The following is a 25,648-nucleotide window of genomic DNA, read 5'->3' as shown; positions in this document are numbered from 1 at the left end:
ACGTTCAACGAACAACAGTCAGTGTGGTACAGCGGTGTTAGACTCTTTAATGAAATGTCGAAGCAATATGAAACAGACTGTGATAATATGAACGAATTTTGTTCACATGGGAATCTTTTAAAAATACGAAAAGTATCACAAAAGTGACAAAAACTACAATACCAAACGATAACTTTGTCATTTTTTAACTAAAATTTTTTCTAATCAATATTTTTTACGGAAGTTCATATTTTGTTTGTTCCGCAGACAAACGAAGACTAAAGTTGCAAAAAAAATTCCAAGTAACGTGTGGTAACTTATCAGGTGAGTGATAAAAATTTATGACTTTTTTGTGTATCACATGCAGCGGCTGATAAAGTTGCTGATTGCCAAAAATAAATTGGTTATCATTTGCACCGGGCGGAATTTGACAAATGTATTGATTAGTCGTAAAATGTGTTTTAATTGATTAGAGATAAAAAATTTAGAGGCTATTAATAGAATGTCGGTCATTGTGTCCTTGGAGACATAAGCTGATTAGTAGTTATGAACAGTAGAGGTGTTAAAGGTGTGGTGACCGATTGTAAAAAAAATTATGAGAGCACGTGTTTTATGAATGGTACAGGTCGTTCAATATTTTTTTTCTGAAATTTTACTTTTTTCAAAAAGATTCTTTTTTTAAGTTTGATATTTTTTTAAATCTGTTTTTGGATTCATTTTTGCCCTTTTTAGTTGTCTTATAGGTTTGTTTTGTCCAGAATCGAAAAAATTTCGACTTTTACTTTTGACTTTTTAAGGCTTTATTTTTGACTTGAGTAAAAGTAAAAAATGTTTTGACTTAATAGGCTTTTTACTTAAGCTCAAGTGGGAGAATAAGTAAAAAGTCAATTATTTTTTGAAGATTTCTGCTCAATTTTTTTATAATTTTTGAAAAAGAAATCATTTTTTTGAAAAATTTTCTAAATTAAGTCAACTGATTTGACTTCTCAAAGTTGAATGAAGTTGAAAGTTGAATTGACTTTCGACTTAAAAGTTTTTTCGACCCTGGTTTTGTCCCATTTTAATTTGCCCCATTTTAGAGACCTCTGATAGCCCTCTGGATCCGCTTTTGTCATTGGAAAAATGTGCTGTAAACCATGAGCAGATTCGTTTACTTTATTACGATAGTTGTCTATGGTTAGCTCTTGGTCAACTTGCTGTAAGAAGATCTTAATTGCGTAAGGATTAAACGTATTTTCTTTAGAAAGTCTGCCACATTGAGTTTTTTTGTAGTTTTCGTCGCTGTATTTGCTTAAAATGAAAACAGCGGAATAATTACATTACACTTGCTTCTCTTGATAGTTTAAGAATATATAACAAGGAACTGTTTTCTGTGTATGTTGAAGAGGAGTCGTAACTGGTCGTTGATAATATTCATCAATACGATCAAAACAGATCCATCTGTAAAGAAAAAGAATTCTGATTTGTGAAAGCCTAAGATAAGACAAGTCCTTCGATGACATTCCATTTAAAGTTAAAGCTTAATCGTCGACTGTTTTTGCACAATAGAATAAAATTTTACTGAATTCCTTAGAAGTTGGATACTTTTACTTCAGTTGTTAAGTGAACTATTTACCAATTCGCCGACATTCAAGCCATTTAAGAATTTGTTGGTCCTTTTGATATTGTTAACTGACTTTTTCTAGCACAAACCTAATTGTTTGCCTGCAAATCTGAGTTTTGGAAATGAGTTTTATTTTCTGAAAAGAAAAGTATGTCTTATAAAATTGATCTCACCAAAAAATTTTTTGTTTTGATTTTTTTTTTCTTCATTCTTTTCAAAATTATAAACAGCTCTTGAAATTGATCAGTCACCCTAAAATGAAATATTTGTATAATTTCGTTATATCACTTTCTTGAAATCTTAGCGGTTAAAAATTTTTGAAAAACTTAAAGAAAAAAAAATATCATTTAACATTCTCACATTAACAAAAATCAAAACTTTCTCATTAATATTTCTCTCCTTCCAACAACTCTCGTCAACTTTTTTTTTCACAAAAACATTTATCTTCTTTCTGCTAAATGAAATTTTAAACTTAAATCTTTTCTGTCAATATAATTAATTGTTGTCATTTTTATCATTATCATCATCGCTGATGCTGACATGTCTACAACGAAACGACGAAAAATATGATCCCTATCTCCTTTCTCACTGTTAGACAATTTTCACGACAAAAAAGGGGGAGTTATGTTATTATCTTGTTTTATAAAACATTACTAACAAGTCGTTATAAAAAAAGTGAAAAACAAGAAATTTATCGTGTTGCTTCAGTTCTTTTGTATAAAAATTCAAGTTTTAATTACTAGCAAAAATTTTCAAGTTGTTTAACTTTAACTTTTAACTACCGCGCCGAGAAATTTTCGAGAGAAACAAAGTCATTATTTTTAAAACAGCATCAATCACATTTATCCACAGGATTTAAACAAAAATCGGATTACTCGATACTTACATGTGTCGTTCAACTTTCTCTCGAACGAAAAACAAAAAAAAAATAATAAACGTGCTGCTACTTAAGATCCAAGAGCGAAGATAATCGAATGTCTTTAAAAATAAATAGAAAATACCGGGTGACTGATAACGGAATCAAAACTTCCCCTTTTTTCTCTTGTTTCTTCAGAACAAAAAATCTTTTTAATGTCTTACTCACCCACATTTTTAAAAACATTCACTGACGTTACGTAAGAGATGTTTCCTTATCGATAAATTGAATTTGGGGAGACAAAAGCCATACGCGAACTAATCTTCTTCTTCTCATGTGAGATTTTTTCGCCTTCTTGCATTCACCTGAAAGAAATAAATGAAAAAAATATCAGAAAATTTACAAGAAATAAAGATTAAGTTGCGATAATGTCTCGTCGTGTAATAAATGTTGATATTTGTTAAAATAAAATAAAAAGAGGGAAACCCGATGAAATGGGATTTTATCTACAAGTTGGACGACGACGTTAAATATTTACTTGAATGGAATTCAACAAGCCGTCACATCGCGCCATCGCCCGTGTTTACTCAAATGATTAGAGTCGCATTAGAGACGAGTTCTATTGATATTTTCCTTTCAAATGCTTTTAACATGATGACGATGACAAAATCGTAAATATTTGTGGTTGTGTGTATTTTTGTAACGGCAGGAATGGGAATTTAGGTCAAACTATAAGATTTTGAGGCGTTTTTGTGGTGAGAATTTGCTTTAAGGAATTGTGTCAAAGTTTTTTTAAAAATTTAAAAATAATTTCCTTTATTTTTTTTTATTTATTTTTTTGAAAATAAATTAATGGTGAAGTAATAGAAAATTTTCAATTGCAAAAAAAATTAAAAAAAAGGTTTTAAATTAAATTCATAAAATAAATTTCGAGAAACTTCATAGATAAAAAGTTTTAAAAAACTTTTGATTTCTCGAAAAATATTAGAAATTAAATTTCGATCTCTTGAAATTTTTAATTTTTAAATTTTTAAATTTTTATTTATTTAAAATTAAGAAAAAAATTTTTAAGTTTTTTTTAAAAAAAATAATTAAAAATAAATTTTTAAATTTTCAACTTTGAATTTTTTTTTTTTTTATTTTTAAAATTTTTTTATATTTAATTTTTAAAATTTTTTATTTTAAATTTTTTAATAAAAGATTTCCAATCCGAGAGAGACCAAGATAAGATGCATTGAGTTTAAAGTTTTAAAAAATGTGCATTGGGGCAAGGTTTCAGAATGTGCAAAAAAATGTTATTGCAATTTTTTGCATTTTAGCAAGGTTCAGAAAGAGATTTAAAATGTTTTTCATAAATAAACTTTCTAAAATATTTAATTTATTTAATAATTTTATTAAAATTTTTCGGAACAATAGAATGTTCGGAATGTTCTAGAAATTTTTAATAAAAACTTCGTAGAATGTTTCGAGAAACTTCATAGAATGTTTATTTTTTTTTTAAACTTTTTCGAGAAACTTTTTAAAATTTAGAGGCTTCGAGAAACATCATAGAAGCTTCGAGAAACTTTAATTTTATATTTTTTAAAATTATTTTAAAAAAAATCCTCTAAAATTTTAATAAATAACTGAAAATTTAAGTGAGCAAAAGAAAAAATATGCGAGGCCAAAATGAATTTTTTGAAAATAAAAAATAAGTGATAATAATTGAAATAAAAATTTTTTTAATTTTTATTTTGAAAAACTTTCATTTATTTTCAAATTTAAGAATTTTTTAAATAAATATTTAAAAATAAAAAAAGTTAATTTTTGAAAAAAATTGAAAAAAATATTTATAAAATTTTATTAATTTTTTTAAATAATTTTTTAAAATTTTTAAGCATCATAAAATATTTAAAATTTATATAAAATATATTTTCCCAAAAAATTTTTTTTAACTCTTTTTTTTTTTTAAAAAAATAAAAAAAATTAATAAATAACTGAAAATTTTGATGATTTAATTTTTAATTTTTTTTTTTAAGAATTTTTAAATTAAATTTAAAGAAAAAATTAATAAAAATATTAATTTAATTAATTTTTAAAATATTTATGAATCTCTGATAATTTAGGAATTTTTAAATTTTTTTTTATTAAATTTTAAATAATTTTTTTTGAAAACTTTGAATATATTACACATTTTAAATAATTTAAAAAAAATTAGAATAATCAAAAATTTTATGCTTACCATCCATGAACAAAAATCCATCCTTTCAGTTCGTTCTCCCTAAATTTTAATTTTTTTTTCACATTCAAGCAACCCTTTAGTCAATTTTTCAGGAAGCAAAAATTTCATCAGCAGACCTTCCGCTCGAAGCGAAATCGTCGACAAGCGCATCACTCACAAAGGATTTGCGTTAAATCGAAGTGTTTGAACAATTAAATTTATCACGCAATTAAATACGACAAAGCTTTGCACAAACAAACAAGTAACGAAGAAGTAGAAGCAGAAGAAGTAACTAAGAGGGTGAAACGCGTTAATGAATATTATTTTTGCTCAAGTTGGATAACATATGTGCCCGCAAGGCAATTTTCTTACTCTGGCTACTTCTTCTTACTTGGTTCGAGAGACAAAAGCAAAGAAACGACGAGTAATAAGATATTTTGTTTAGAGAGCATCTTTTACGCCACAAAATAGACAATTGCTCTGTACGAGTATTGGCTTAATGTGTCTTGAGAGTTGTGTCTTAACCCTCTCTACTTTCTTCCATTCAAATTTAATAATCCTTTAATGCCAACTCGTTCCATCGTCACGAATCTTATCCACATGAAGAGACACATAAGAGTCGAAATGCTCTTAATCTTATAAAAAATTAACAATTTTTCGGAAAATCTCCATACACAACAACAACAAAAGGACCATTAAAGCGATAGTGTCTACTTTAACCTTCTGTGGATAATACAATGTCCCCCCCTTTTTGAATTTTGTAACGTCATCCTCCTCAGACCAGAGAGAAGGCAAAAAGGGCAATAATAACAATATATGAATTAAAGGCAAAAAAAGGGGATTTAAATGTGATTTAAAGCAGAATTTAACACAGACACAAATTTTCGTATGCAAATTTCTGGCATTCGCCCTAAAGTTAATTCAGTCAACGAACAATATGCAGACACGGATTAAGAGATTCGTTGGAACTAAACCACGATTTCGTCATAAAAATAAATTTTAACAAAAGATCTTCGTTTCTTTGTAATAAAAGTCGAATAAAAGCGAGTTGAATTTTATTTAGCGAATAGGAACATTAAAATGTCGAAATTCGGAATGCAAATGTCATTCATTTGATTTTCATTGTCACTCAAGTAATCCAAGGCCTTAATCTCGCTTTTTTCATTTTTTTTCTCTCGTTATCTTTTTATTTCAGATTTTTTTTTCATTTATTTTTTTATCTTTTCCATTGTAAAAGATATATGTCAGTATTTTTGACATTTTTTAATTATTTTTTGTATTAAAATGTTCTAACTTAGTGAATTTTATGTCAATATTTTCTTTTTTTTTAAATTTATACAATTTTTATTTTTTATTTTATTTAATAATTTTTTTAATTTTAATTATTTTTTTTTTTTTGTATATTTTAACGAAATTAGTTGATTTGAATTTCAAAATTAAGCAAAAAAAATAAAGCTTTGAGATAGAAACGCATTTAAAAGTTAAATTTTATCAATTCAGGTTCTGAATTATTGTCAAAACTGACAAATTTCACATTTTCGTACTCCTCAGAGACAAATTTTACATTTTTATACTCCTCAAAGACAAATTTCACATTTTCGTACTCCTCAGAAACAAATTTCACATTCCCGTACTCCTCAAAGACAAATTTCACATTTTCATACTCCTCAGTGCCAAATTTCACAATTTCATACTCCTCAGTGCCAAATTTCACATTTTCATACTCCTCAGAGACAAATTTTACATTTTTATACTCCTCAGTGACAAATTTCACATTTTTTATAATACTCCAAATTTAATCAAAGACAAAATTCACATTTTTATACTCCTCAAAGACAAATTTCACATTTTCGTACTCCTAAGTAAAATTAAAAAAAAAACAGAAGATTTTCTAACTTTTACTATGTTTGGAAAGAAAAAAAACAGCTAAAAATAATTAAACCACGTGGTTCACGAAACGAAAATTTGTTATTTTTTTCCAAAACGCCCCACAAATTTTCAATAATAAAAAAATTAAATCACGAAAACTGATGAATGTCCTTTGATAAGCTTTAATGATGACAAAGAACATCAAAAAAATATTATTTATAATAAAATGATGATGAACAGAACGAGACTAAAAAAGCCATAGACACGCGCTCACCAAAAATGATGAAGGACGCTCCATGTAGCTGTTGAAATTCTAGATTAACATCATAATGTACATGTCGAGCCGTGTTTGATGTTTTAATTTATGTTGATTATTTAATTAAATTTTGCGGAGGGATGGATGGCTAGAACAAATGTCCTTTGACGTAATTTTCATTCTCTCTCTCTGATTAACCGCGTGTCCTGATTAATTTTCTGCTTTTTGTTCATGACGAGTTTATTCATGCATGTGAAGCGAACGGCACACTGAAGAAAAAAACGACAATGAATCACTTTTGATGATTAGATTAATTAACGTTGACCGGTCTTTGTACGAATTTTGACGATGATGGATGGATGGCAGAGCATCATCAAAAGAAACGACAAAATTTTAATTTAAAACTACCTAAAAGTTTTTCCAGCCATTTTTTGTTGAATTTAATAATTTAATTGACTTGTTTTAATTATCTCCCCATTTTGAGTTGATCCCATCTCCCGTTCCGTTGTCTGTTTGACAAGCATCCACAAATTATCATAATCTCACAAATTTTATTACACAGCTACTCTAAAACTATTATCTCTGGGAGCACAAATTTGATTAGGAAACAAGTCAAAAACTCGGGAGAGAAAAGAGTGAGATGGAGCGGATATAGGTATCAATTAAAGATATTTATAATTTAATCTTTAGCGAACAAAACGTAAAGTGTGCTGCTTCGGAAAAGGGCAAACTTTTTACATATCAAATTTCCATATATACGCCAAGGTATAATGGTGAATGAGGATATTAAAAGAGAAAACTTTCTGATAAAATGGGGACACAAAACTGTCATATTTAACAGAAAATGATGACAAAACTTTTGTTGGCAGCCAAACAAAAATTAATGAATAAAATAGTTCGGATGATGTTGACGATGATGCTGATGATCATGCTGCTATATATGGAGAGCGTTTGCACCACAGATACAAGTTTTCCGCAAGTGCTTTATTCTATATGCATCGCACTAAGTGGATGATAGATTGATGAGAAGATTAGCTTCGGAACCAGGTGAGTTAGTAAAATTTCATAATCTTAAATACTTAAATAATTTAAAAATAGAGACATCAATAGGAGCTTTTCTCGGATAACTTATAGAATTTCTCTGAGTCAATTTTATAGATTTTATCAGAAAATTATTTTAAGTTTTTCAAATAAATTACGATCTTAATTTCTAAGGCGACACTTGGATATTCAAAGGTTTCGAATCTCATTAACAGGAAATTTCTTCAGTTCAGCCAATGTTTTCATCACATTTTTCGTTCCTTTTTGGATTTCTGTATACAATAAACTAATATTTCTAATATCCTCAACATTTTTACGATTTCTAATCCAAAAAGTTTTGTTTTCCATTCTCATTTCACCTTTAGTTTCTTTAGTTTAACGTCAGGCGAATTGTCAGGCTGAAGAATTTCAGCTCTTTAACTAATGTCACAACAGTTGAAGAGATAAAACGTCAGCAAAGCAAATAATTTAGCTTAAACTTACAAGCTCGAATTCAGCACTCATAGGCCTTGGTTTGTATTGCGTTTGTTTTTGAATGAACATGCTATTACTACTTCCCAATATTTTTCAATGTTTTCTGTAATCATCGTTCTGTGTCATCATGTGTTTAAATCTCATTAAATATGAAACGTATTACTTAAGTAAGAACTTTTCATTGATTGAATATCGGCATTCTTTCGCATGGCTTATCATATTCAGGATTCTAATTGTTATTGTAAAAATTGTTTCTTATTCCTTACTTATTTTACTTATTTTTAACTTGAAGGCTTGAAGTTCGTCAAATTGTATAAATCTCCGTTTTAGACAATTAATGCCCCAGAAGTGGCTCTTCTGAAATGAATAATTGTATTGAAAGTCAATCGATTCAGCTGTGCCTTTGTATTATTATAGAAAGAAGTTAAGAAATCAATTCAAGGAATTTTTAGAATTAAAACTTTTAGCTTTTACTGTAAAAATTTTACAGGATTGATTCGATGAAACTTGTAATCCTCATCTAAAGTATCTATAAAGTAAAATAAGCAAAAAAATCTTGTCATTAAATTAAAATGAAAGAAATTAGACTTCAACATATATTTAAAAACTCACCTTCCAAAAGCCGTTTTTGTTCCAAAATATCTGTTCACAAAACTACAACTTTCACCAATGCCAATTCCAACATCCTAACATTTATCAAGTGACACTATAAGTAGGTTTCGAACAAACAAAAAAATTGTATGAATTATTTAGACCACAAAATCTATGCGTGCTGGACAAGCTTTTGTACTTGAGAAAAGCAGCAACAAAAAAAGGATAAATGATTATCATGGATTTCATCGTGTTGCCGGTAAGAATTTAGTCCCAACTATTTTATGTGCCTTTATCTTTATCAGTACAAAAGTATATAAATGACCTTCACCTGGCTTATGTTTTTGTCTCGAGTGCGGCTCAGCTGAACAAATAAAAACCAAAAAAGTATATTTTAAGCTACTTGAGACAGTTAGTTTTTCAAGACATGCGACGATTCAGTCTTATTTTCGTGATTTTTGTGCTTAGCTTGTCTCTTGTAGATTCATTTCACGCAAAAAATGAGGATTTAAAGAAACTTACCGGCAATGTTGAACGTCGTGAAAAGGTTAAAGAGATGATGATCCATGCATGGTCCAATTACAAGAAATTTGCATGGGGCGCCAACGAACTAAGTCCAATGTTCCAAAAAGGTCATAGGAATTCAGTTTTTGGTTCGGCAAACATTGGAGCGACAATTGTCGATGCCATGGATACACTTTATCTCATGGGTCTCACGACAGAGTTCAATGAAGGTCGTGAATGGATTGCCACGGAATTTAGTTTGGATCGTGTCAATTATAGCGTGAGTGTTTTTGAAACGAACATTCGGTATGTCGGAGGATTTTTGTCGTTATATGCTCTTACCGGAGACTCGTTGTTTAAGGAAAAGGCCAAATATGTCGCCGATAAGTTACTTGTGGCTTTTGATACTCCAACTGGCATCCCTTTTTCGAGTGTGAACTTTATGACGGGTGAAGTAAAGGAAGAGCAATTTATAGCATTGTCTGAATTTGGAACTCTTTACTTGGAATTTGCTTATTTGAGTGAAATCACAGGCGATGAGGTGTACAAAAATGTGGTAGATCGGATCTATGACACTCTCGAAGCAGTTCATGATCCTTCAGAGTTGCATTCGACTCATATAAACCCAAAAACAGGAATTTGGAAAGAAGGTAATTCCGCAATGGGTGCCTATGGTGACAGTTTCTACGAGTATCTCCTCAAAGCTTGGATTCTAACCAAAAACGATCGTTTCAAAGAGATGTTTTTAAAAGCAATGAACGTTACAACCAAGAAGCTCCTTCAAAGGAGTAAAACTGGACTTGTTTATTTGGCTTCCATCAAAGACGGTGAGCTACGAAAGTCCATGGAACATCTTGCCTGTTTCACGGGAGGTCTTTTTGCCTTAGCCGCTACTTCAATTCCTGAAACTAAAATACTAGATTTTATGGATTTAGCTAAAAACATTACTCATACCTGTCACGAGCTCTATAGATCTACGCCAACGGGACTTGGACCTGAAGTTTTCCACTTTGAACCAAAAATAGAAGTTTTCAGTGGTTATTACGCTTTAAGACCTGAAACTGTTGAAAGTTATTTCTATCTCTGGCGAACGACAAAAGACCCCAAATATCGTGAATGGGGATGGCAGTTTGTTGAAAGCCTGGAGAAACATTGTCGATCGCCTTTTGGATATTCGGGCATCTCGAATGTTTTTGTAGCACATATTCCTTTGTATGATCTTATCCAGCAAAGTTTTTTTCTTGCCGAAACATTGAAATATCTGTACTTGCTCTACTCGGATGACTCGTTGCTGCCTTTGGATAAATGGGTTTTCAATACTGAAGCACATCCTTTGCCGATTTTGAATGAACATCGATTGAGATGTAGAAAACCAAAAATATTTTAAGAATAAATGAAAATTTTAGAGATTTAGCAAAGAGATTTGAACCCTGAACCTTTTTCCATGCAATTAAGTACGAAAGAAATTTTTTGACCTTGAATGACCTTGGATTTATCTCCGGTGTCATAAAAGCTAGAGCCTTGAGGGTATATTTTTCTGAAAGAGCATAAAAAATGCAAGAAAGTAGCGGAAGACTTTTGAATTTTGGGCTATCGTGAAAAAATTTAGTCAACCTGAACCTCTTTTCCTGCGTTTAATTTCGAAAAAAAAAATTTTTTTCTCAATTTGACCCATAAATGATCAAATTTTTCTCAAAATTTTTTAAAGGTAGAACCTTCAAGGTATATTTTTCTGAAAGAGCATAAAAAATGCAAGAAAGTATCGTTAGATTTTTGAATTTTGGGCTACCGTAAAAAAATTTGGTCAACAGAATACCTGAACCCCTTATTAAATTCGTAAGAAAAAAAAAATTAGAAAAATTGAACAAAATATTTTTTTTATAAACTTTTCACATTTTCACAGGAAGAATTTCCTCCATGTGACTCAAAGCAAAGACAACAATTGCCTTTTGTCCCTCACAAACAATAAAATGACAATTTCTCAGCAAAAAGAAAGACGAAAACGGATAAAAAATAATGTAAAAGCCATCAATTAAGCTTTATTCGATTTTATTTATTTTTAATAGTGTCGTGCAATCGTGTCCCTTTTTCCTGAGTAGCATGGACGCAAGCAATCAAATTAAATAGAAATTCCGTGTGACGAACGTGACTCTACTAAATTAAGATGAATGTGTAAGTAACAAGCGTACTTTCTTCCATTCTTTTTATTTTTTTTTTCGTATTTTGTTTTGCTAAAATCATTCAAATTCTCTTCGGTTGTAATTAATTAAACATCGCGCGAATGAAAAAAAATATTATAAAAGAATTTTTCTGGCAATTTACGACAGATGTTCACGCTTCAATTATTTGCCTTTGAGCGAAATTAGTAGCTGCGTTGCGTGTCCCCCTCTGAAAAATGGAGAAGAGACTCTTTAAAATCTACTTAATTTGTGTCATTATCCACTTTTTTTTTTTTTTTTTAATGAAAAATCTGCTTAAATCTGGTTTCGCTTGGAAAGATTTCTCACATTGTTTGAAAGATTAATTTAAATAATTTTTTTGAAATAATTGAAAGCGAAAGTTTTTAATACTTTTTTAAATATTATCATTCAAATTATTATCCTGAATTGAAATTTTGTAAGAAAAAATTACATTTTCTTAATTATTTTAATATTTTTTTTTTAATTAATATTTTTTAAATAAAATTTAAAAATTAAAAAAAAAATAATTTTTTAATTAATTAAATTTTATTTTTCGTTCTTAATAAAAATTTGTAGAAAATTTAAAAATTAAAAAAAAATAAAATTATTACAAAAAAAAAATTTCTACATACTTTTTAACTAATTTTTTAATTTGAATATTTTTTTAAATTAAAATTATTTTTTTTTAATTAAAATTAAAATTAAAAATATTTTTTTAATTATTTTTAAATTTTTTAATAATTAATTTTTATTTAAGTTCATTAATTTTTTTCTTATTATTTTAATTAAAAAATTAATAATAAAATTAAAAACCAAAAAATTGTCAAATTTTCTCACAAAATAAAAAATTTTCTCACATTTTTCCCTTTTCCTCCATAAAAATAAAAAAAAATCACAGAGATGAATGTCTCTCTTCTTCGTTCAAAAGACGAAAGTCAACTTTCCCTTTCACCAAACGAAATCCTTTTTTCGGCAACATCTGTTGCTTATTATAATTTTATTAGTGTAACTTTGATTGCTTTTTCATTAAAAAAATGATAAAAAGTGAAAATATTTCCACACCAAGATTTTTCCCGAATCCAATTAGGCATCGTGGCGTTCATGAGATTTTTTGTCTTCAAGGGGATTATTTTTCGCATAATTTTATCGCACAAGCCAGACAGAAAAGTATTTATTTTTTCAAGCCTTTTTTGGTTCTATTTTAGAAAAAAGTGAAATTTATACGAAAGTAAGAAGGTATTAAAAATGTGGAGACAGACAAAAAAGTTTTTTTTTTCGGTTGTGTAACTGAGCAACACTAAGTACCTTCGTTAAATAAAGATTATTTTTTTATTGAAATAATAAAGACGTTTTAATCACGAATCAGATAACAAATTATGTGTCTGAAGGGATTTTGTTTTTTTTTTGTGATGAGAGCTCTTTAGTAGATCGAAAAGTTTGATTTTTGTAAAAAAAAAAATAAGTATTGTTTTATAGTTGTTTTGTGACGAAAAAGTTAGGATTATTTTTTTTCTAAAAAAAATTTATTATAATTTAAGGTGAAATTATTGTTTAAACTTGTCTTAATTTTGATAATTTTTTTTATTAATTTAAATATTTTTTTTTGTTAATTTAATTTATTTTTTCAAAATTTTTTAAAATTATTTTTGCTTTTTTTTCAATTTTTATTTTTTTTTTAATTTAATTTTTTTTTTCAAATTTTGTTTATTTTTCTTTAATTTTTTTAAATTTTTTTTAAAATGATTCTTTTTTTATTAAATTTACAAAAATTTAAAATTCTCTGACAGGAATTTATAAAAATTTTCTTAAAGATATTAAAACAATTTTTACAATATTTTATAAAAAAATTAATTTAAATTTTGCACACATGATTTTTGTTTACCAAAAAGACACAAACAAAAAATATAACAAAAGACAAAAAAAAACGAAAGTCAAAAATAATTTTCCTCCCACATAAAGGAAAATATTACATACAGATGAAATATGTGACAATAACGTTACCTGTCACATAAAACATGAAATAAAAATATTTGCTTTTGTGATTTTTTCCTTTTATTTCGCCTTTTTTTCCCAGAAATTTATTTATGTAATCTTTGTATTTTCTTGAGATATTCATAATTTTTTTTTTTTGATAACATCTGTGGAATTATTTTTGTCTTTTTTATTTTTATTTATTTTTTTTAAATTTGTTTTTTAATTTTATTATTTTATTTTATTTAATGAATTAATACTTAAAAATTTTTTAAAAATTATTTTTTTTTTTTAATTTATTAAATTTTTCACATGGTTTTTGTTTTATATTTATTTTTTACAAAAATAATTAATTAAAAAATTAAAAATTTTGCTTTTTATTTTTTATTTAATTATTTCGCCTTTTTTTTCCCAGAAAAATGTAATTTTTGTATTCTTGAGATTTCAAAAGGAAAATCCAATGGAAAATTGAAAATTCATCAAAATTCGTTTTTTTTTATTATTTTTTCAAAGAATTTCATAAATTTTTATTTTAAATTTGAACTTTTTTTAATTTTATTGAATTTTCTTAATTTAATTTAATATTTTATTATTTTTTATTTTATTTATTTTTTTAATTATATTTTTTTTTATTATTATGCAAAAAAAAAATAATTATATTTATTTTTTAAAATTTTAAATTTTTAATTTTGTTGAAAAATTTTTATTTTATTTAATTTTTAATTATTATTTTTTTTATTTTTAATTTTTTTTTTTTTAATTTAAATTTTTTTTTTATTTTTTTTTATTTTAATTTTAATTTTTAAATTTAATATTATGTATTATATTTTTTCAAATTATTTTTATTTTGAAAAATTTCAACGGTCTCGATCAAAAAATCCAATTTGAACGATCATCCCAGTACGAAACTCGATCACGATCGCCCCAGCCCAAAATCATGATCACTTAAAAGCGCGCGAAACACAAACGTCACTTTTTGTGTTGTGAAAACAAAGTGTGAAGACTTCTTTAAAAAACTTAAAAATAATTTTAATTAATTTATCAGCAGTGAATTAAACCTAAAATGTCAATTTTTCCTGATATTGATGCCACTTGTTCGTCTTTGGGTTATCACGATGGCGTTAAATATCATGCGGATCCCGATTTTTTGCAGTGTTTAAAGGTAATTTCACTTAAAATTTATTTTTTTGTTGAATTTTAATGATTTTTCTTCCAGCATTTGATCTGGATTTTGCGACGAGATGGTGACACTCACGAATATCGGAGGTATATTGGACACAAACAATTGTTGAAGAGCGATTTGCTGCCCATGTTGATGGATTGTTGCGAAAGTGACGAAGTAACTGATGTCATGTTGCGACTTTTGGTGAATTTCACGAATCCTGCGTTGCTGTTGTATCGCGAGGAGCTCCCTAAAGACAACGTTGGTCGTCGCAACTTCTTGGAGTTGGTTGAAATTTTGCAGAGATACAAAGAAAGTTTTGCTCTCGACGCCATTTGGAAGTTTCTTGGCAAGCGATTGGAGAAAGTTTTGGAAATTGTGAGTTTTTTCTCAAAAATTTTTAATTTTTTGTGAAATTTTACCAAAAAATCGTCTTTTAGGACTGGGCTGAACGCTCCGAAGACCAAGGTTTGCATATCGAACGAATTCTCGTGCTTGCCCGAAACGTTCTTCAAGTTCCCTCGGACCCGGAGCTCGAACGTCGCACCGATAACGACGCCAATATTCACGATCAGCTCATCTGGTCGATGCATCAAGCGGGTTTCCTCGATCTCGTGCTGTACATTTTGAGTTCCGAGAACGAGCAACAGTATCATTTGCACACGTTGGAGATAATTTTTCTCGTTTATCGCGAACAAAATGCGGCGTCGCTGGCGGAAGCGACAGTTTCGAGAAGCGCCGCTGAAAAATATAAAGACGAACAGGAATTGATTGCGGCGCGCGAAAAGGAACGAGCTCGACAGGAAAATTTTAAGAAACTTCCGGGACGACATTCGCGTTTTGGCGGCACTTTTATCGTGCAAAATATGAAGTCGATCTCGGATAATCCGCTGATTTGTCATCAAGCTATTGAAAAGGTGATGGATATGGATTTTGACAAGGACAAAAAGAAGCAAAAGAGGAATTTTCGACTGGCGCCTGAAGAGGAGAAGTTTGAACGGAGGAGTGCGTTGTCAGTGAGGTGAGTTATTAGCTTTGAAAAAAAAAAATGTCACAAAAAAACTATTAAATTTAGATTGAGGGAAAAAAATATTTTTTTCATATAAAATGACTGAATTTGCAAATTTGTCAAAAAAAGGGGGAAAAAAATTAAGAAAATAAATAAATTTTTTTTTGTCACAAAAAAAATTTTTTTAAATTTAGATTGAGGGAAAAAAAATATTTTTTTTTCATATAAATAACTGAATTAGCAAATTTATCAAAAAAAAAAAAAAATTTTAAAAAAATATTCCGCCCAGAATTATTAATTGAAATTTCATAAAAAAAATTAATTAAAATTTCTCAAAATTAAAAAAAAAATTTCACGTGACTTTTGTATGATTTTAACAAAAAATATATTTTTCAAAATAAATCAAAATATTTATTTCTTTTTTCTCACATGACTTTTGTTTTAAAAAAAAATTTTTTCAATATTAAATAAATTTTTAGCGAAAAAAAAAAAAATTGCTGAAAAAAATTTTTATTTTTTTTTTTTTTTTTTTTGAATTCATACAATAAAAATGTTTACCTTTTTATGAAATATTTTGATTAAAAGTTTTTAAGATATCTAAAAAGTTTAGATGAAAATTTAAGAATTTATTATTTAAAATTATTCGATTTTTTGTTGTTTTAACTTTTAAAAAATTAATAAAAAAAAATTTTTTTTTAAATTAAATTCAAAAATTTTAATTCAATATTAATTAAAAATTTTACCAAAATTTCTATTTTTAAAATTAAGTTTTTTTTCTATTCAATTTTAAGTTCTAACTTGTAAAAAAATCATCGTCAAAATAAATCAAAATATTTATTTTTTTTTCTTGATATTTTGTTTTAAAAAAATGATTTTTTTCTGAAAAAAATATTAAATTAAAAAAATAAAAATTATTTGAAAAAAAAATTTATAAATCCATAGAAACTTCAAACGTATATCGTTATAGACTTTTTGAAAATTTTAGGCTTTTTTATTAAAAATATGTCATAAAAATATTTATTTTTTTCAAAAAAATATTAAAAAAAAAATTTTAATTAATTAAATTTTTGAAAATATTTTTCAAAAACAAATTTCATAAAAAAAATATTAATTTTATTAAAAAGATTGTTCAAAGTAAAAATAATTTTAAAAAATTAAAATTAATTATTTATAATTTTTTTTTAAATTTTTTATTGAAAATAACAAACTTCAAAAAAATTTAAAAAAAATTTCAAACAGCTTAAATTACCCTATCAATTAATCAAATTTCCTCTCTTTCCCCTTTTTAGATTATTTCTGCGTGAATTTTGCATTGAAATCCTTCGATCAGCCTACAACACGCTCGTTCGTCACGTACGTCGAGTTTTGGAGCGCAGCGGAGGCCAAAGTCACGACGACTCCTACCTTCTGTGGGCCATTCAGTTCTTTATGGAGTTCAATCGTCTCAATTCTTTCCAAGTAGAGCTCGTTAGTGAGTCCTTGAGCGTCAATTGCTTCTACTGGGTCATTCAACGGATCCAACATCATCTCGACATGATAGACTCCGACAAGCGAAATGCTCGAATTTGGGGAAAACGCCTTCATATCGCCTTAAAAGTGAGTAAAAAAAATATTTTTAACTGGATTTTTGTGACATTTCTCCCCTTTTTTATTTTTTTTTCAGACTTACAAAGAATTAATTTTTAATCTGCAAGTCTTACAAAAAATCCCCGATGAAAAATCGCAAGCTTTATTCTCGATTTTGCAAAATAATGTCTTTTACATGTTGGAGTACCGAGAAATTGTACTTGGATTACTCATGAACTATAATGAGAAACATTGCACAAAGTAAGTCTTCCGTTTTTTTATTTTTTTTCTTAAATAATCATTTTCTTGTACGATTTCCTCTTCTTTCGACATAAATTCAAAACGAAAATAGGGCATATTTACGAGACGTGCTCGAAACAGCTGCATTTTATTTTAAAATGATGGAAAAATTCTGTAGCGGTCGTGTTGTCGTGCAGGATCGCAATAAGAAGCGACGCAAGAAATCGAAAGGGGGAAACAAGAAGCAGCAGCAGCAACAACAACGAGAGGCGGAGGAACGAAATTTGGAGGAAATTTGGGATGAGTTGTCGCCATCGCTGGCAATTGTGTTGGCAAATGAGATTTCCTTGCCGGAGGAGGATCATCCAATACCGTTTGATGCAACGTTGGAAAAGTCCATTAATGATCAAAAGTGAGTGTTTTTCATTTTTGTTTTGTCTATAAAAAAATCATTTGTTGATTATTTCAATTAAGTAATTGCAAAAATTCCTTTAAAACTTTGAGTTGAAAAAATTATTATTAAAAAAATATTTAAATTTTTAAAAATAATTAAATTAAATTAATTATAAAATTAAAATTTATTTTAAATTTAATAGAAAATTGTAATTAACTTAATTTAATTTTGATTTTTATTAATTAATTTAATTGATTTTATTTTAAAATTTTAATTTTTATTTAATAGTATTTGCAATAAAATTAATATAATTATTTTGATTTAATTAATTTTTATCAATTAATATTTTTTTTTAATATTTTGAAATAATAGGTATTTAATTTAATTTATTTTTAATTTACATTAATATTTTTTTTTTATTTTTTAATAAATTAAAATTTTATTATTATTATTTTAATTAATAATTTTTTTAATTACAAATTTTATGTTTAATGAATTTTTAATGCAATTATTTTATGCAAATTATTTTTTTTTAAAATTAATAATTTACGCCAATTTAATTTTTAAAAATGAACAAAAAATTTAACTTTTTTTTTTTTTTTTTTAAAAAATTAATTCCATAAAAATTAAATTCAAAGTTTTTTTTATTAAATATTATTTTATTATTTTTATTTTTAATTAAAGGCCGTTTGAAAAAATTTCCGTAATGGTAAAATTATACAAATGTTTTTGTAATGAATTTTTTAATGTTGCAAAAAAAAAATTCAAAAATTTTTGATTTTTTTTATCAAAATTGAAAAATTTTTTTGGCCTTTTTTAATTTTTTTAAAATTTTTAAAAAAGTTTTTTATTTAATTTTTAATTTTAATTAATATTTCAAAATTTAAATTTTTTAAAAAAATTTATTTTCAAGGAAAATTTTTAAAATTAAATAACAAAATTTGACATAAAAAATTCATTCTCAGAAATATTTTCAAAAAAACATTTTTCAAAAGTTTTTGACAGTTTTTGTATAAAATTTTTGTGTTTAAGATTTTTACTTAAAATGCTCTGAAATCAATTTTAAACTATCAAACCTCAATGTAATTACCATAAAAACAATTACAATATTCATAAAGAACCAAAAATTGTTTAAATTTTATCATTTTGTATGAAAATAGTATTAAAAATACAAAACTTTTTTTCTTTCATTACTAAATTTTAATTCCATAAATTTTGGAAAAAAAGTTTTTTTACAAAAACACCGGAAAAAATTTGAATTTTTTTTATTTAATTAAATTTATTTCAAGAATTTATAAATTTATTTTGAAGGAAAAAATAAAATAAATAAATAAGTTATTTCATTTCATCAGTCATTTTTTTTTAATTAAAAATTTTAAAATAAAATATTTTTTTAAAAATCAAAACTAAAATACATTTAATTTTAATGAAAAAAAAAATTAAATATTTTTTTTAAAAAAAAAAAAAAAAAAAAAAAAAAAAAAAAAATAAATAAATAAAATAAAATAAAATAAAAAAAAATAATTTAAATATTTATTGATTTAATGATTACTAACTTCATTATTAATTTAATTTAATTTAATTTTTTTTAGAGACGATTGCATGGTGCGCCTTCACTCAATGCTGCGAGATGGCAAATACGAGCAAGCAGTGTTACTTTTACGTGCAGCCAGGTAAATTTCTCTAATTTTTCCTTTAGTCTTTCCCAATCCATAAGTTCGCGCAAAATAAATCCATTCCACGAAAAACGCTACAATAGCCAAAAACGAACCAATTCCCAACATTACAAAAACTCCTTGAACATGTTCCAAAGTTAGCTTTACATGATCGCTGCTGTATGGCAATTTTTTCTGCACTTCAACATCTCGAGCCCATTTCACAATTAATCCTGCTTGCAAAACCATGCCAATCATTTCGTCCAAAGTCGGCAGTAAATGATGAAACGGATAACTCATCGTCGCCACAGAATACTCATAAAGATTATTTCTCACGTCAAAACAGAATTTATTGATCGACAGCGCTTGTGGATTGTGCATCGCTTGAATCCGTGACGTGGCGATGGCAGATTTTTTGTTTTCCGCAAAGGCACTGAAGCACTGCGATGTCGATTCGCACAAGTGAAATCGATCAACAAGCGCTTCGTATCCCGGTTCTTCCATTTTATTCGCCGTGATGTAGTCCAAATATCTGACACTTCCGTAAAAAATCATGTCAGCTTCGATTGCTTCGGGCACGGAACTGATTTGATTGTCATAACGAGGACTTGTTAAAATGCTAATGAGCGAACTTGTATAAGCTGCCCATAAATTAATGCCCGCGAAGAGTAAACTTCCAATGAAAATGCGAATAAAAACTTTTCGCGGCTCGTAGGGAACCGTAAAAACTGAGATAAGAAAGCCCACGATGTTGAGACAGGACCATGCGTAATTCTGATGCGATGTTTCTTGCTCGTGTCTGACGAAAAAGAACAGCAAAATGCTACAAAGAGCGATACAGAAGCCAATTGCGAGCCATAATCCTCCACTGTAGGTCTTGAAGGTGTTGTGCCAAGCTGGCGCTAAATCGGCGGGATGAACGCACCACGTGACATCGTCATAAGCATAGGGATTCGTTGATTGGATCGAGCGGTTTAGTTGGGGATCCGCTTTGAAACCGCCACTTAAGAAGATTGATTTGCTGAAAAAATGAGGAAATTTTGAAAGATTTAATAATCAAAAATGTTCATTGACCTTCAAATGACCTTCATGAAAAATTATTTGTTTTGGATCATCGAGTCGTATAAAAAAGTTCAATTTTCTTTCTGAGCATCACTTTATGTAACAATTTTCACTAAAAAAATGAAAAAGTAAGAAAATTTTGAATTAGACCTGATTTTAACGGAAATTTTGAATATTTTCTTACTTTTTCGAATTTTAAGTGAAAAATGTGCAAAAAAATTTTAAAGAAAATTAAACTTTTTTATATGGCTCGATGATCCAAAAGAAAAAATTTTTTTATGACGGATTAAAAATTTATGAGATTGACCTCTTAAGTTTTCAACGTTATTTTGAAAATCTCGTTTATCATCTTACTTTGGATATACGAGATTTTCGGATTTGTAAAAAATTCAAATTTTTAAGTCATAGGAACTTAACAAAATAACTAAAGAGGTCAATTTAACCCCTTTTTGAACATTTTCATTAATTTTAAATAAATTTTTTTTTGGATTTGTTGAAAAAAGGGGTTAAATTAACCTCTTTTTAGGTTTTGTTAATTAAGATTTAGACCTAAATAAAACAAAACCATTATCATGTACTTTTTTTTCATTGAAAAAGGTGATTAAGAGTCAAATTTAACTTCTTTCAATCTCATTCTTTTCAATTAGGTTTTTTTCCGACATTTTTCTTTTTTGAAATGAAGAAAATCAACTTACTGATTAATAATATCTGCATAAACACTCGTCTCATTATTCAACTTCTCCCTCAAATATCGTCTCTTAGGATCCAATTGAAGAAATTTTACTTTCGCGCCAATTTTATTAAAAGTCGTATTGATCAACATAACCTCAATTCCTTTCTTAATCTCTTCCGTTTGTGAATCTATAACAACGTATGGCTCAAAATTGCTGACAGTGACAGGAATTTCACATCCATCGATCCTTTCCGGTAATTTCGGATAAACCTTTCGATGTTGAACGAAACGAATATTATCTCCATTAGCTTCGCATTCGTCCACAAGAATAATGGGATTCAACTTTTTAGCGCAATTCCGATTGTCATAAGGAAAAGTCGTATAAGCCTCCATTATGGTCGTATTGTATCGCGCACCAATAACGTAAATATCAAAAAAATCATTGTCATCATAGTAAAATATCCTGAAAGTTTCTTCACGTTCCCGCGCAAATTCTTCCGTCGTCATTTTCGTGGGAAAGCAAATAATCATCTTGGCATAAGTGCTGTAAGTTGGCAGGATTTTCAGCAATTCCATGTGTTCCAGCAGTTCTTCAGCTTTGGTCAGAAACAGAACGTAAAGCTTTGACTTTTCAATCATGCGTTCAGCTGAGTAATGAAAAACGTTGGGTTTCTTCATGAGAATTGACATAACCTCACTTCCGTGCATTTCTTTGAGGAGAAATCGCTGTTGAAATGCGGTACTTATCATTTGACTGATAACAGCGGTGCTTCCGTAAGTTTCCTGAGTCCGATACGTGTACTTTTGTACGAGCTTCAAAAAACATCGAGTCGTAAAGAAATTGGAATCAATGATGTCAGCTTCCATTTCATCCAGAATTGATGATTGATCGGCTTTAGATGAAGCTAGAATTGCTCCAAAAATCAAGAGAAGGTAGAAAAACTTCATTGTCGTTGTAACGGTAAACTGTGAATGAAACAAATTTAACTGAAGAAAAGGACGCGTAAGCTAAGAATAGCATGTTACGTCAATAATTAATTAATGAAAATGTCGGTTTCCAGATATTTATAACTACTTTGAATGAATTCGTAGAAAATATTTCGGGAAACATGTTTTAGCAATTAGGAAGAATTAGTTTCTTTTATACTGAGAATTCGGTAGAGAAAATAGATGTAAGAGTTGTCGATTAATCATCAAGGGACATATTAGAGCGGGAAAAGTAAGCGAAAATTCTATTTACATTATTAATTTTATTAAAATTAAAAAAGGTACAGTTAATTTTAGTGAATCTAACCTAATTTTCTAATCCTACAAGCTTTTGGGAGTTGGATCTATCGACTATGAGCTCAAGAGCAAAAGGATTATTGGGATTTGTATCGAAGTCTATGCAGCTACGATTCTCAAAAAGTGTTAAATGATGAATCTAACGACAAAAGAATCTCTTAACTGGCTGCTGAATATATTTATTTGATAAGCTGAAATACTAATTGAAAGAATCAAGACGAAAGGTCAAAAAAGGTCAAATCACCCGTTTTCATCATTTCATCGAAAAAAATTTGGCATAAGATTTTTTGATGGTTTTGTGTTAGTAATCGAAAAAACCTAAATTCACAATAGGCTTTCAGACCGCGGTGATGCATCCTCAAACCTAACCTAAATTCAAAATTCTGGAATGAGCTTTTGAGATTTTAGACATTTTTAGTGGATTTCATCTTTGGGGTTGCAAACATCAAACTTGTGTCAATTCAATAACGAAGAATCTTCAAACATTCTTCCTTAACTCATCTTCTTCCATTATATCAATTCCAATCAACCTAAGCTTTGTCCATGCTTTTTCCGTTCCATGCTTATGTACAAAATATGCCCATTCAACACCGAAGGCCAAAATAGCTAAAAACGTTCCAATTCCCAACATCACAAAAACTCCTTCCAAGTTCCGAAGTGACAACTTAATCCTCGGATCTGCGGTTACATATTTCTTTTGAGTCTCGACATCATGCATCCACTTAACTATCAATCCGGATTGCAAAACGCGCCCTATCATACTATCCAACTGAGGCAGAAGATGGTAATACGGAAAAACTGTCGTCGTAACCGAATACTCGTAAATGTTGTTGGCATTATCAAAGCAGTATTTCTCAATCGACAAAGATTGCGAATTATACAACGCTTGAATTCGTGACGAAGCAATTGCTGATTTCTTGTTCGATAAAAATGAGTTGAAACATTGCTCAAGTGAATCGCAAACCTCATAATGTTTAACTACTTCATCATATCCTGGTTCTGTCGTCTTATACTCTTGGATAAACTCCAAGTAGTTGATGCTCCCGTAAAAAGTGAAACCTTCTTCAACTGCTTCAGTAACGGAACTGATTTGTTTGTTATAACGCGGTTTCGTGAGAAAACTTATCAAGGAACTTGTATAAGCCGCCCATAAATTGATTCCCGCAAAGAGAAGTGAAGCCATGAAAATACGAATGAAGATTTTGCTTGGAAAATATTGAACAGTGAAAACGGAGATTATTGTACCGAAGATGTTGAGTAAAGACCACGTGAGATTTTGGTGTTTGGATTCGTCTTCGTACTTGATGAGAAAGTAGAGGAAACAGCTGCAACCGAAGATGGAAAAACCAATGAGAAGCCAGAGCTGCCAACTGTAAGTCTTAAAGGTATTGAGCCATGGCGGCGCTAATTCAGCTGTATGAACGCACCACGTGACATCGTCATAAGCATAGGGATCGGAGACTGAGACTGATCTGTTCATTGCTGGGGTGCGCATGAAACCCCCAACGAGAAAGTAAGATTCTCTAAAAATGGAAATAAAAAAAGTTTGAATTAGCGACGAGGCGATTTTCAAATTTTTTAACTGTCAGTTTTAAACTGACAGAATCTTCAGAATTCTATCTGGGATTTTTGATAAACTATAAAGAAAACTTACTTTTTAAGAATTGCGCCATAAACAGAAGTATTATCGAGCGATCGTTTCAAGTATCTCAACGTTGGATCCTGTATAATAAAATCCGCAGTGGCTCCAATTTCTTGAAAAGTAGCGTTCATCAGTTCAATTTCAATTCCTTTACTGATCGTATTTGTCTTCTTATCCATCACAACATAAGGTTCAAAGCTACTTGTCGTAACTTTTATTTTGCATCCTGGAATCATGTGCGGTAACTTTGGATAAAATTTCTTGTATTCGACATATCTTATGTTGGACTTATTCCTGCTGAGTTCCATGACTTCCTCAATTGTTCCCGGATTTCGATCTGTTGCCAAGAACTCACATTCATCAACTAGCTCCAATGGATTGATCTTTGTCGCACAATTTCCATTGTCATAAGGGAATGTCGTGTAAGTCTGCAGGATCGTCGTATTTTCTTTCATACCCATCACAAAAATATCAAAAAAATCTCGTTCAAATAAGATTTTTGTAACTTCTTCTCGTTGTTTCTTGAATTCCTCATCTGTCAAGTCCTTCACTAATAATCCGACGATTTTAGCATTCGTAGTATAAGTTGGTAACTTTTTGAAAAGTGTTACATGTTCGATTATCTCGTCAGGCTCAGTGATAAAGACAAAGTAAAGTTGAGCCTTTTCCATTACCCAAGCTGTAGAATAGTGCGGAACATCAGCGCGTTTAATCATAAAGGTCAACTTTTCATACGAATTGAGAGCTTCCAAGTAGAAACGTTGTCGAAATACGGAATCCAACATGATGCTTAGGATAACTGTGAAGCCCCAAACTCTTTCGCTAGACTCCAAGTATTTGTCGATAAGACCAACGACGCATGGAGCTCCGAAAATGCTTTTGCGAGCGGCAGTATCCATAGTAACACTTCCATTGAGGATTAGACCAATCCCGTTGACAGATCCGATGGATAGAAAAATCAAAGGAAACAACATTTTTGTCACTGAATGAGACAAGAAATGAAGCTCAGTTCATTTTTTGATTCCTTTTATATCGAAACTTGTCTTTATGAATACTTAATTAATATTCAATTCTGTAATTGAATGTAGATTGATATTAATGCGTTTTTCGTGTCATTTTAAGAACAAGTAATAACACTTACAATTAATGAAATTTTTTCTTATTTTAGGGAAGTATGGCCCGAAAATGATCATTTTGGAGCACCTACATTGGCTCCCGAAGACGAATTACTTCTATTAAGAGATATCTTCTTCGCCAATTTACCCCGAGGTGAGTAAAATTTTCAAGTTATTTTTGTAATCTGAGATAAACTTGAACTTGAATTCGTTATTTACTTATTTACAAAGAGTTGTAAATATTTAAAAGTTTGTTTATCAGTTGGTTACGAACGTTGGTTAAGTACATGCAGGTGTTGAATCACACCTTTGGTTGATAAAC

At 28.7% G+C, this 25,648-nt stretch overlaps 2 protein-coding genes across 2 annotated transcripts in view; both read left to right on the top strand.

The window, feature by feature from the left end:
- Positions 1 to 9,296: 9,296 nt before the first annotated feature.
- On the top strand, positions 9,297 to 10,760 carry LOC134835227 (mannosyl-oligosaccharide alpha-1,2-mannosidase IA-like). Its single transcript, XM_063850096.1, has one exon. The coding sequence runs from the start codon at positions 9,297 to 9,299 to the stop codon at positions 10,758 to 10,760; it is 1,464 nt and encodes a 487-aa protein (XP_063706166.1).
- A 3,760-nt stretch (positions 10,761 to 14,520) lies between these two features.
- The window catches only part of LOC134834278 (protein timeless homolog), a 77,326-nt gene continuing 66,198 nt past the window's right edge, over positions 14,521 to 25,648 (top strand). The window contains exons 1-8 of the mRNA XM_063848878.1: positions 14,521 to 14,686; positions 14,741 to 15,064; positions 15,127 to 15,707; positions 16,985 to 17,291; positions 17,359 to 17,522; positions 17,614 to 17,913; positions 19,488 to 19,568; positions 25,380 to 25,480. Of these exons, the coding sequence (XP_063704948.1) occupies positions 14,588 to 14,686; positions 14,741 to 15,064; positions 15,127 to 15,707; positions 16,985 to 17,291; positions 17,359 to 17,522; positions 17,614 to 17,913; positions 19,488 to 19,568; positions 25,380 to 25,480 (1,957 nt within the window). The 5' untranslated portion in view covers positions 14,521 to 14,587. The remainder of the gene's footprint in view (positions 14,687 to 14,740; positions 15,065 to 15,126; positions 15,708 to 16,984; positions 17,292 to 17,358; positions 17,523 to 17,613; positions 17,914 to 19,487; positions 19,569 to 25,379; positions 25,481 to 25,648) is intronic.

This window comes from Culicoides brevitarsis, chromosome 3 (assembly GCF_036172545.1).
Source record: "Culicoides brevitarsis isolate CSIRO-B50_1 chromosome 3, AGI_CSIRO_Cbre_v1, whole genome shotgun sequence".
NCBI classification, from domain to species: Eukaryota; Metazoa; Arthropoda; class Insecta; order Diptera; family Ceratopogonidae; genus Culicoides; species Culicoides brevitarsis.
Note: the sequence above shows the minus strand (reverse complement) of the source record. Positions and strands in the feature narration are given on the sequence as shown.

What these genes read in the sequence shown, in the direction of transcription:
- LOC134835227 (XM_063850096.1), top strand. Translation starts at nt 9,297, where the DNA reads ATGCGACGATTCAGTCTTATTTTCGTGATTTTTGTGCTTAGCTTGTCT.